General features: G+C 46.4%; 1 protein-coding gene across 1 annotated transcript; it reads left to right on the forward strand.

The window, feature by feature from the left end:
* The first annotated feature begins 3,042 nt into the window (after positions 1–3,042).
* On the forward strand, positions 3,043–12,256 carry RDH12 (retinol dehydrogenase 12). The gene is made up of 7 exons (XM_059179702.1): positions 3,043–3,246; positions 4,643–4,761; positions 5,260–5,415; positions 6,065–6,169; positions 7,250–7,459; positions 8,860–9,049; positions 11,470–12,256. The coding sequence occupies exons 1-7, from the start codon at positions 3,179–3,181 to the stop codon at positions 11,570–11,572; spliced, it is 951 nt and encodes a 316-aa protein (XP_059035685.1). The 5' UTR covers positions 3,043–3,178; the 3' UTR covers positions 11,573–12,256.
* Positions 12,257–12,842: the final 586 nt, after the last annotated feature.

Consider the following 12,842-nt stretch of genomic DNA (forward strand, 5'->3'; position numbering starts at 1 on the left):
ACCCACACACTGATTTGAATGGTGTTTCTATCATCTCTAAATTTCCATATGTATTTGGGTCTGTTTTTTTGGCTTTTCATTTTGTTCTGTTGATTTATCTGACTATTTACCTGCCTGTATCACACTATTTACATTATTACAGCTTTGTTTTAATTTTTAATTTTTTTTGAAGATTTTATTAATTTATCTGACGACAGAGATCACAAGTAGGCAAAGAGGCAGGCAGAGAGAGAGGGGGAAGCAGGCTCCCCGCTGAGCAGAGAGCCCGATGCGGGGCTCGATCCCAGGACCTTGAGACCATGACCCGAGCCAAAGGCAGAGGCTTTAACCCACTGAGCCACCCAGGCGCCCCACATTATTATAGCTTTGTAACATAGTTTAACATTTGGTAGGACCAATCAATCGCTTGAAGGTGGTCTTTGGATTATAATATTTAATGTGTGTTTTTCACAAACTGTGTTATTTCCATAATTCTAGATAAATTGAACATCATCTCCACAAATGGGGGAGACCTTGGACTTGATTCAGTAGTACTGGGGAGCCAGAGACATTAGTACAAAGTTATCCAGATTTGAGGTTACAAGATGTACTTTCCTTTGGGTGTTATGGCATAGTGTCTGTTTCTCTGGCTGACCCTGGCTCAGATTTCAGGGAAGGAAGGACTCTAAGCATTAAACACCAACAGATCTTGTTTTTGCATAAAATCTGTGAGGTGTTGCAGACCCACGGTTACCAGGAAGGGGGGAAGAGGACTCTGTCCAATCAGCTGGGCCATGCTGGTTCAGCAGACATCAACTGCTAGGAGGGGGGCCTGGGGGAGCACCAGTGGCAAGATCTCCTCAGGGACTTCTGGAACTTTGAGGGCTTTGCTCCTGTCATGGCCACAGCGAATGGGGGCCAGAGCAGGAGAAGTGGGAAGAGAGGAGAAAGGCACCATGCAAGTCACAACAGAGTCCTCCTGGGAATGCATAATCTGATTATGCCTTGTTCTGTTCATCAGGCCCATGAGATTCCCAAGGGGCAGGACTGTGTCTTCAGGGTACTTGACGCAATGTCTGACACAACAGGTGCCTAGTAAGTGTATGTTAAAAGGATGAATGAGGGGACTGGGCGCCTGGGTGGCTCAGTGGGTTAAGCCACTGCCTTCGGCTCAGGTCATGATCTCAGGGTCCTGGGATCGAGTCCCGCATCGGGCTCTCTGCTCAGCAGGGAGTCTGCTTCCTCCTCTCTCTCTCTGCCTGCCTCTCTGCCTACTTGTGATTTCTCTCTGTCGAATAAATAAATAAAATCTTAAAAAAAAAAAAAAAAGGATGAATGAGGGAGTGAACATGCCACAGGAGTCTTCTTCATAACATGGATTTTCCGGGAACTTCCTGCGGCTACATAGGAAGGAGCAGAACTAGGGCACGACCCGGGGTCTTGTTCTGACTCTTGCTTGTCATCCTGTCCAGGAGAGGGATGCTGAGTGAGCAAGGGCTATGAACCCTCCTCCCAACTTCTTTCATATTTTCAGAGGGATCTAATAGCTTTATGTCTTGTGCTTTCACTCATCTTTAATAGCATCCAACTGAGGGGCACCTGGCCCAGTCAGTTGTGTGCCTGACTCTTGATCTCAGCTCAGGTCTTGACCTCAGGGACATAAGTTTAAGCCCTGCATTGGGAGCCCACTTTAAAAAAACAAGAGCATCTAACTGAAAGGTTAGTCCCATTAATTACTTCTTCCTTTTCCGCCCCGAACCCTTCAGTAAAGCAAGTGGGATAGCAAAGGAGTTAAGAATCAATACAAGTGGGGCGCCTGGGTGGCTCAGTGGGTTAAGCCGCTGCCTTCGGCTCAGGTCATGATCTCGGGGTCCCGGGATCGAGTCCCGCATCGGGCTCTCTGCTCAGCAGGGAGCCTGCTTCCTCCTCTCTCTCTGCCTGCCTCTCTGCCTACTTGTGATCTCTCTCTGTTAAATAAATAAATAAAATCTTAAAAAAAAAAAAAAAAAAAAAAAAAAAGAATCAATACAAGTAATCTGGGATGCCTGGGTGGCTCAGTTGGTTAAGCAGCTGCCTTTGGCTCAGGTCATGATCCCAGTGTCCTGGGATCGAGTCCCACATCGGGCTCCTTGCTCAGCAGGGAGCCTGCTTCTCCCTCTGCCTCTGCCTGACATTCCGTCTGCCTGTGCTCGCTCTCTCCCCCCCCCTCTCTCTGATAAATAAATAAAATCTTAAAAAAAAAAAAGAATCAATACAAGTAATCAAAACAAGCAGCTCTTTCACAGTATTTCCTAGATGCCAGTTTGTCTCAGATTTTCTACCTATTTAATTAATTTAATACTTAAAACAGTAGGTATGTATTTTTACCATACCTGTTGCACAGTAGGAAACTGAGTAACTTATACAGGGCCACGGAGCTTGTAAGTAGATTGGCTGGGATCTGAACTAGGAATTCTACTCCAAAGCCCATGCACTGAAACTCTTTCCTTGGCATGTACACATACGTGTTAACTTCACCGAAGTATAACATAAAATACAGGAAAGTGCACAAATGGAGTGTACGAATCACAGAATTTTCACAAAGCGAGCCCATCTCTATAACCAGTACCCACCAGAAAGAACAAAACACTTATCCCCCCAGGAGTTCCCAAATTGCCCCCTCCCACTCTCTGCTCCTTTCTCACCAAGGGAGACCATCCTCCTGACTTCTCTTACCATTCTTCTGGGGGTTTCTATCCTCTCTTTTTTTCTATTTTAATCATATTTGTGTTCCAAACATCATTGGGTCGGTTGCTAAAGTTAAAAATATTCTGTCTTGCAGGAGTAGGGGTCGGGGGTGTTAGGATAACACATTCCCTAGATAAGAGAAACAATTGAGGGTGGAGAGTTAGGTGGGTTGTCGCTCTATTTTCCCCTCATTCTCTGCCAGGAAGTGTGAGGTTCTGTCTTTCCACTGTCGGCTTCCCTGAGGACTACATCTCCCAGCAGGCTGTGCTCTGACAGCTCTCGGATTTAAATAGGATTCTGGGCTAAGCTTAGATAGAGTCAGGCTGCTGCTGAACACCCAGGAGCGAGAGGAGCTAGAGAAGGGAGAGGCAGTGCCAAGCAGCCAGGAGTTGGAGTGAGACCAGGAGCTTGAACCAGACTTGGAGCCCAAGTTGCTTTTGCTAAAGCGGCAGCGGCTGAAGAAGTTGAAAAGATGCTGGCTATGTTGGGAGTGCTCACCACCTTCCTTTCTTTCCTGTACTTCACAGCTCCATCCATCAGGTTTGTCTTATTTCAGTAACTCATGGAGTATTTTGCAAAGCCCTGGATTGGAGACACGGAGCTTGTAAGTAGATGAGTTCTCAGCTGCTGAAAGAAGAGAAAGGGACGGAGGCTGAGGGAGGGAAGGTCAGGGCAGATAAAGCAGGAAGGAGGTCGTTAGGAATCCCCTGGTGGAAAATGGGAAGGAAGCACCTCAGGGCTGGGAGAGAGGGGCTTGTCTGAATGCTGATGCTAGTGAACGCTTGACCTTATGAGGTCACTGAACACACAACAGAGGTGGGAGTGTTTAGGTTTCTCTGAAGGTCCCTAGGTCCTTTATTCCCTGCCCACGATCAAGGTGGCCCTGCTGGGCTACTATGGGAGGTCTTTGCTGAGGGACTCATTGTTAAGTACCAGGCATTTTGCAAAGGAAACAAACTCTTTTACCTTTGAGACTACCCCCAACTAATGATTTGGGATGGGTCTTCTGCTGTGGGATATCTGGAGGTGTCATAGTGTTCTGAGTGAAAATTTTGAAAATTGCTGACAATGAAGAAGGTTAAATGGACATAACAGGAACAGAGTGTTGCTCTAGGTCCTCGCATAGAAATCTGGGCTTAAGTTCCAATTTTGCCACCATTAGCAAGCGACTTGAACTTCTTTGACCCTCAGTCTTCTCTACTATAAAATGGGACTAATGATGGAGTGGTCAAGAGGATTAAAATAATTTCTCTACAGAAAGTGCCTAGCCTGATGCCTGGTAGTCAGATGATGCTCAGGAAATGTTTGTTCTGCCCTGTTCCCATCCTCTTTTTTGGAATTTGTCAAGTCAACTTTATATGAGAGGATGCTCCCTGTGCAGACATCTGAAAAAAGGAAGTTTCTCTCTGTGTGCCAATGGCTAGAATGGAATCTCTAGCAGGACGACAGAAAACTTCCAAAGGTGTTGGCTCTCTCAAACTGGAGAAGCAGCCCAAGAGTCATATTTGAATGCTGTTAATCAATTACTCACCGTTGATACTGGTTGAAGACCTAACCTTCAGGACCACTGATGCCACAAAACACCCATATGCTTTGAATGCAGGTTAGAGGAGGAAGCTGACCTCTGGGAACCTCTAGATGAGAGCTAGGCATCTGTGTTGACTAACAAGGACGCTCTCTGCTGGCCCTGGCTCAAAGAGCGCTTATTCAGTTCGTCCAAATGACCATTTGTAGTTTCTGGGCACATGACCTTCCAACCTGAGGTGATGAGCAGGATGCCCAGTGGGAAAACAGTGTCCCCTGAAGGTTAGCTTCTTTGGGTCGCCTGATGACAACTTAAAGAAATTTCTCTTGGAGGCTGAATGGATTTTTATCTTGATCTCAGTCTGGAATCGGGAAGGATGTGCATGAATGCTTTTGTTTCCCTTGCCTATAGGAAGTTCTTTGCTGGTGGGGTTTGTAGATCAAACGTGCAGCTTCCCGGGAAGGTAGTGGTCATCACCGGCGCCAACACGGGCATCGGCAAGGAGACAGCCAAAGAGCTGGCTCGCAGAGGCAAGTCCTCCCCCTTCCGTGTTCATAGGACAGTGCCTCCTGCCTTCTCACTGGGGGGAGGGGAGGTGTCTGTCCACATGTTCTTGTCTTTCCTTCTGGGCTTAGAGTTCTGTTCAGGAATTCAAGGAACCTAGAATTCAGGTCCAGCTCTGATACCAACTTACTCCATATCTTAAACTTTCCTCCCTATTCCTTCCCTAGGGTATAAAGGGAAATAATGATGTCCATGTATAATATTGGTCAAATCAGTTATTCTAAGAGGAGGTACCAAGCAACATTAAATGCCAGTGGGTAAAGACCAGGGTTCCCAGCTTCGGGTTAAGCTGACAACAAAGAGACTGAGCAGTTCTACTAGTGAGAATTCCAAGGCAGAATCGAGCCACTCACAGTTTAGGGATGGCTGGGCTGGGAGAGTGCTCTGTCTCCCAGTGGCAAGCTCACGTCTGCTTTTTCATCTTAAGGTTTGAACGCATTGCCCTCTCTTTGCTTTGGCCCCAGGAGCCCGGGTGTACATTGCCTGCCGAGATGTACTGAAGGGGGAGTCTGCAGCCAGTGAAATCCGAGCTGATACAAAGAACTCCCAGGTGCTGGTGCGGAAACTGGACCTATCTGATACCAAATCCATCCGAGCCTTTGCTGAGGGCTTTCTGGCAGGTAAGGCCCCCGTGAGTAGACAGAAAAGCAAGAAGCTGGGTGTGGGAGTGGCTGCTCCACCCTGTGCCACTGGGGACCCTTACATCAGAGCCACCATGGATCCCACCGGACAGGTTCTGCCACTTGAACCAGCAGGGCAAGGAATTGGCAGTGGACAAGCTGGGCAGGATCCTTATCATCCTTTTCCTCTGCAATGGGAAAGTTGGGCTCTCTGTCTGGGCTTGCACCTTGGCATCAAGGTGTGGCCCTGATGTCACTCTCTTCTCTCATCCTGAGACTCAACCTTCTGTGGCCACAGGCACTAGATGAAGTTGTGTTGTTGCCAGAATTCTTCTGTGTCTTGGAAGATGACTAGCTTCCACCAAGGCCTATGAAATTCATGAAGGACAGGATCTGTCTTGCTTTATGGCTCTATGTCCAGTGCATAGCTAAGTGGGCCTCGCCCAGAGTCAATACTCAGTATACATTTGCTGAATGAATGAATGAGTGGTGTCCCGGAAGATATCAGTAGCTAAATTTAGAAACCCAATGACTGTTTATTAAATATCACCGAGATAGATCCAAGGGCAAGGAGAAAATACTCAGGATTGCAACAGGCAGCTAGTGGACTCCTTGCTAACGACAGGGTCTGCTTGGTTTTGCTCTATAGAGGAAAAGCAGCTCCATATTCTGATCAACAATGCAGGGGTGATGATGTGTCCATATTCGAAGACAGCCGATGGCTTTGAAACCCACTTGGGAGTCAACCACCTTGGTAAGTTTTGTTTTGTTTTAAAGATTCATTTGTTCATTTTAGAGAGAGAGGTAGAGTACAAGAGGGGAGGGAGGATCAGAGAGAGAGAGAGAGAACCTCCAGTAGACTCCCCACTGAGCACAGAGGCTGACACAGCTTGATCTCAGGACCCAAAGATCGTGACCTGAGCCAAAGTCATGAGTTGGCTGCTTAACTAAATGAGCCACCCAGGTGCCCAGATAGGTATTTTTGAGTGACTGAAAAGCAAGAAAATCCCATCTTGTTTTCTGTATGGAGGTGACCCTATATGAGTGCTGAGAATCTCTAGTGGTCCTCAAAGACCCCAGGATTCCAGTTGGAATTCCAACTGGAATCCTGGGGTCTTTGGACATACTGGTTTTTCACTATTTTTCCAATGACCAGTACAGAAAAGTGAGATCCTCCTACCCATACCACTAAGAAACCCCAAAACTTGGGAGATGCCAGGAAGAAGAATGTCATTCTTAGATGGGGCCTTGCAAGGCTTGCCAAGCAGGGTCAAGCATGGCAGGTGCAGGAGGGTGTTTGGCTGGAGAGGAACACATCTATAACAGAGGGCCACAAAATCAAGGGTCAGACCATGGAAGAGGCAGACCTTAAGGACCTGAGGTATGAATGAGGCTGGCTTCAGAATTCAAGGTGATGGCTCTAGTGAGATCATGGAACATGTTCTCTGGTTCTAGGCAAATTATTTTCCCTGACTATTCCATCCTTCCTTCTGTACATGAATGTACCTGGAAACTCAGTTGGGGAATCATGACCAAAGGGTGGTTGGAAGCCAGCAGGTGGCAGGTGGCTGGATTGGGAAAGGGCAGAGGGACAAATAAATACAGGTTAAGTCTGTATTGCCTTACCTGTTGTCTAGCTCTGGGCCTCGCCTTGAGGAATCCACCAGGTCAGACTGACTAATCATTTGCCCTGAGTTATCACAGCATCAAAATTTGTTGATACCCAGAAGACAGTGAGCTGCTGCTGAAATCCTACCAACAGCTTCGACCCTCTGAGCCCGGGTACAAAGTCGGCTCTTCTCACTCCAATCTCCCTTGCTGGCTGTCCTTGCAGGCCACTTTCTTCTCACCCACTTGCTCCTGGAGCGGCTGAAGGAGTCCACCCCTGCACGGGTGGTGAACCTGTCATCTGTGGTTCACCATGCCGGCAAGATTCACTTTCATGACCTCCAGAGTGAGAAGTACTACAGCCGAGGTCTGGCTTATTGCCACAGCAAGCTGGCCAATGTGCTTTTTACTCAGGAGCTGGCCAGGAGACTCAAAGGTAAGTCTGCAGAAAGGGCCCGGACTAAGGTAGCAAAAGCAAGGTTTTTGTTCTTGAGGTTCAGATCAGAGGTTCACAGAAACTTCTGAAGTCACGATGTCAAACAGGCACTGTTCTGTGGTAGCTTTATACCCTAATGAGAATGAGATTGTAAACAGACTAAAAACAATTCTTGTCCTTGGGAAGCTTAAAATGGAAGAGGGTTTGGGAATCCGCAAAATGTCCTTACATTCATGTCCCATCTTATCTCCTCTCTATTATCTCATTTGACTTTTCACAACAAACTCTTGTAACAGGCAGAGAAGTTACTATTATTACTATTGCATGGATTGAAACTGAGGTTTGAAGAAGTGGCTAGCCTGAGATTAGATGCCACACAAAGGAAGGAGTCCGGAGTGGCATGTGGGAACTCTGCTTTAAATTCAGGGGGCTTCCTTCTGTGTGTGCCACCTGCCAAGTTCTATTTGGTGAGCTAAGCTACAGAGCTGCCACTGCCTGGAGTCGGAGAGTTCTGGCTGGATGTCAGGCCCCTGGGTCTGAGCTCTTGCCATGCCACACAGAGCTACATGTGTATATGGATGTGTCCCTTTAACTTTCCCTGATTTCATCCTCTCAGCTGTAAAATGCGGGAGTCTTCTCTTAATCCTACGATTCTGTGCTCCCCGGAAGTTTTCACTGAGCTGCTTGGCTTTGACACCTGCAAATCTGGAGACCATTTGCCACCAGGAATAAGTCAGAGTCTGGGAACAATGGTATTCACCATGAGAATGCAGGAGGTGGAAGAATAGGGTAATTATTAGAAGAAATAATAATGATGATCATAACTGAGATAATGCCTATGAAGCAGGTAGCATAGCCCTTGCTCATAATAAGTACTAAAGATAGTAGAGGCACAGGGGGTGCCTTGAGGTCATGTTAACCTCCGTTATCTCCATCAACACCCCTCAACCTATATTCCATAAAACGCACTTGCCCAGCAGTTGCAATGCAAAGTTCTAGCCTCCTGCCTTCCAACTAGTTGCTTCCCCTAAGCTCCTGCCACAGAAATTTCAAGGATACCACTGTTAATAATTGATACTCCTCCTCCCCCATCTACTACTACTACTACATGTGGCTGTTTCTATTATTAATACTTAAGCCACAGAATAAAGTTGACATTGAAATAGAAGTTCCTTCCATCAAGCACTCCTTATGAAGCACAGAAGGCTGAGAAGGCTATAGATCTTTCTGGGAGAGATCAATTAATTCCTACCAGATTCTACCTGGCTAGGAGAGGCACCTTCTGAACCTGGGGTTTTGTTCTCTGAGTTTCTTCTCATTTGTACATTTTGCTGCAGGAGATGAGCTAATTCTCTGGGCTCGGATGAGCCCCTGAACTAACAGTGCTTCCTTTGCCCTAGGCTCGGGGGTCACCACTTATGCTGTGCACCCAGGCGTCGTCAGCTCTGAGCTGGTCCGACACTCCTTCCTCCTGTGCCTACTCTGGAGGCTCTTCTCCCCCTTCATCAAGTCACCTTGGGAGGGGGCGCAGACCAGCCTGCACTGTGCCCTGGCTGAGGGCCTCGAGCCGCTGAGTGGCAAGTACTTCAGGTGCGTGGAGGCGGTCCTGGTTGGCTCCATCACCTGGCTCCCGGGGGTGGAGGGGTGAGGTGGGCACAGGGCTCCCTGAGCTCTGCATCCTACCCTGGTGGCCAAGGTTGTGCCTGATCATGGAATCCAGGTTTGGGTTGGGCCTGCAAATCAAGTGCTGTTACTTTTCCAAGGGAACTTACATTAGGAACTAGGCAAGAGTTGCTTTTATGTTTCCGATTTATATCTTGTGTGCCACATTTTCAGGTAAGCTTTGTACCTTTCTGAGAGCTGTTAGAAAGGACTGTCCCTATTGGTTATGTCTTGGAAAGAACAGTAACAGGCCTTCTGGATCCTTTCTCTCCTCCTTGAAGCTTTTAGCTTATTTCTTGCATGAATTTGTTTATACCACTTAGCACAAAGCACGGGGGCAAGGTCACCTCTCTCCACAGTGAACTCTCTCCCAGTGGTGCCAAGATTGTACCATCTGTTGGGATGCAGAAATAGACATCTCACTGTTGAATCTTGCCACAAACTCAGTGGATAATCAGAGATTGGGAATAAGAGGAAGCCCAAGATTAAATCTCCTTCCCATTCCATGACGTGATCCATCCCCATCTGCTATTCTGTCCCATTTGTTGAAGGCTGTTCATTGGCGCACCATTTATTTGAGAGAGAGTGGGCGTGCACACAAGTGGGGGGAGGGGCAGTGGGAGAGGGTATAGCAGACTCCCCACTAGGCGGGGATACTGACCTCCTGGGGCTCCATCCCAAGACCCTAAGATCAAGACCTAAGCTGCTTAACCAGCTGCACCACTCAGGCGCCCCTGGTGTACCATTTATTAAGTGAAGCATTGGTGATGACCAATGCATCGGTGCCCAAAAATAGAAGAATGGCTGGGGGCTCAGTTGGTGAAGCGCCTGCCTTGGGCTCAGGTCATGAGTCCGTGACGGGCTCCCTGTTCAGCAGAAAGCCTGCTTCTCCCTCTGCCCCTCACTGCACTCATGTTCTCTTTCCTTCTCTCATTCTGTCTCTCAAATATATAAAATCTTTTAAAAAAATAGAAGAATGGATAAATAATAATAGCCAATGTTGCTTGAGCTCTTGAAAGTGTTTGGTACTTTTCTAAATATTTTGCATGAAATAATTTATATAATCATCACAACTCTAGGAGGTAAATAATAATATTATCCACATTCTGCAGACAAGGAAATTGAGGCACAGAATAATTAAGTCTTGTTTAAGGTCATATAGCTTGTAAGTGGTACACCTGGGATTCAAACCCAGGCAGTCTGGCTGGCAGGCTGTGCTGTTCAGGGTGGCTGCCGCTAGTCATGTGTGGCTACCAACCTCCTGAAATAGGGCTTGTTCAAAATGGGGTATGCAGGAAGTATGAAATGTGCACCAGATTTTGAAGACATAGTATAAGGAAAGAAACTTGAAATATTTCATTAATAATTTTTATATTGAAAAATTATTGAAATTATACTGAAATTATCTATATTGAGTTAAATGAAATATATTAATCAAATTCATTCCACCCAGTTATTTTTCTTCTTTAAAATGTACTTTAAAAATTTTACTAGAGGGGCACCTGGGTGGCTCAATGGGTTAAAGCCTCTGCCTTCGGCTTGGGTCATGATCCCAGGGTCCTGGGATCGAGCCCCGCATTGGGCTCTCTGCTCAGCGGGGAGCCTGCTTCCCTCTCTCTCTGCCTATTTGTGATCTCTGTCTGTCAAATAATAAAAATTTCAAATAAATAAATAAATAAAATCTTTTAAAAAAATTTATAATTAAAAAAAAAAACTACTTAAAGAAACACACACACACACGCACGAAAAACACTGTGAGCACTGTTCTGCCCCCACCTCCTCATGCAACTAGCCCCCTCCTCCATCTCTGCTCCCTCCCAAACAGAAGAAAACAGGGTGCTGAGGATGGGGCTCATGGGGCACAGGTGGATCTGCAGATAGAATTGAAGCGGTCTGTGAAGTTGTTTGGGAAGATGGTTGCATCTTCAATTTCACTAATCTCCACCTGAAATTTGACATTGCCTTTGATGACAAATGTAGGCCATAAACTGCAGAAGCAGCAGTGATACCTGTGACTTTGTCACCAATAAAACGAAACATTTTCATGTCACATGGCAATTGGTACAGATGTCTCGCTGGGTCACTTCTGCTCATCAATACTGCAAAGGCCGGTACTCTTGTTAGACCCAGCACAAGCTCCTGTTGTAGAATACATTAACGGAGAAGCCTCTGTATCACTCCATCACGCACCAATCTAAAATATTTTAAAACCACATTTCAATACATTAGTTCCTTTTCATCCGATATATCTTACACATTTAGAAATATATTCTGAGAAAGAGGCCATCAACTTTTCCAGACTGTCGTTTTCCACTCCTGGATGCTCACGCTCTTTCTTTTCCCTCCAGTGACTGCAAGAAGGCCTGGGTGTCTCCCAAATCTCGAGATAACAAAACGGCCGAGCGCTTGTGGAATGTTAGCTGTGAGCTTCTAGGAATCCAGTGGGAGTAGAGCTGGTGGAAGAGCCATAGCTTTATCAGGCCTAGTGCCTGCCTTGCTGAAAGGGGACCAAGGAGAAGGACCCCTCGGAAGGACCATCCTCCTGGCTGGCTGCTGTTGAGAATCCTGCCCTGCTCTGATTCTCCCGACTCTTCTGGAAACCTTTGCACACCCAACTCTCTTGTGAGGCTGGTACATTGCACAAGATGTTCACACCTATGGAGCATTCTTCTCCAAGACTTGCAGAGTCAGCTGCCCTCTCTGGGCAGGAGGACTGGGCAGATGCCAGGCTGGGCACAGGGATGGCAGAAGAGCCTGGGCAATTAGGTCAGTTTCCTCACCAATACCAGAAACGCCAGCCAGCATGCTCAGCTGATGTGACAGAAACATCAGTGATATATATTTTATTTCCAGGGACTGTAGACCCAAACTCTGGGCTGATCTCCTTCCTCTTTGAGATACTAATCACCACCACTCTGGAGGCTAGACCAACTCGGGAAAATCTTGGCTTATCCTTGGTCGACTTTGGTTTCTTTCTCTGAGCATCCTGGAGCCACTGCATGAAGCTGGCCCTTCCCATTTTCTCTTTCTGGTTCTCTTTAAGAAATTGAAAAAAATTTTTATAGCTTTATTGAGATATAATTGACATAATATTGGGTAATTTGGGGCCTTCTCATTTTCAACTGCATAGATGCTTTCTTTTTTTTTTTTTTTTTTTTTTTTTTTTTTTTTTTTTTTTTTTTAAAGATTTTATTTATTTATTTGACAGAGAGAAATCACAAGTAGATGGAGAGGCAGGCAGAGAGAGAGAGAGGGAAGCAGGCTCCCTGCTGAGCAGAGAGCCCGATGTGGGACTCGATCCCAGGACCCCGAGATCATGACCCGAGCCGAAGGCAGCGGCTTAACCCACTGAGCCACCCAGGCGCCCCTGCATAGATGCTTTCTTTCCACAAAGTTCTCTTTACCTGAAATTTTAGAGGAAATAAAGACTGTGTGTTCATTCTTATTGTCTTCTTTATTTTGTCAGGGTAGCCAGGGAGAACTGGAACAAAGCAGGGAAGGCAGCCTTCCTGTAGTATCTCACCCTACCCCTCCACCCATAACCTTCTTAGAATATTGCGCGTGGGTGCAAAATAAGATGGTTCCATTGGGTATTTTCTGTAGGTTTTTCCAGCTCTCCCATTTTATTGTCAAAGATGTAACAGGAGGAACTTAAATCACACAGATGCTGATCTCCAGTACAGATTAAGGCCAGAGGTAATATAGGACTTCATTTAATTTG

The sequence above is a fragment of the Mustela lutreola genome, chromosome 7 (genome assembly GCF_030435805.1).
Source record: "Mustela lutreola isolate mMusLut2 chromosome 7, mMusLut2.pri, whole genome shotgun sequence".
Taxonomy (NCBI): domain Eukaryota; kingdom Metazoa; phylum Chordata; class Mammalia; order Carnivora; family Mustelidae; genus Mustela; species Mustela lutreola.

What these genes read in the sequence shown, in the direction of transcription:
- RDH12 (XM_059179702.1), top strand. Translation starts at nt 3,179, where the DNA reads ATGCTGGCTATGTTGGGAGTGCTCACCACCTTCCTTTCTTTCCTGTAC. An exon ending in CTTGGGAGTCAACCACCTTG is followed by an intron (nt 6,170 to 7,249) that starts GTAAGTTTTGTT and finishes CTGTCCTTGCAG; the next exon opens with GCCACTTTCTTCTCACCCAC. An exon ending in GCTGGCCAGGAGACTCAAAG is followed by an intron (nt 7,460 to 8,859) that starts GTAAGTCTGCAG and finishes CCTTTGCCCTAG; the next exon opens with GCTCGGGGGTCACCACTTAT.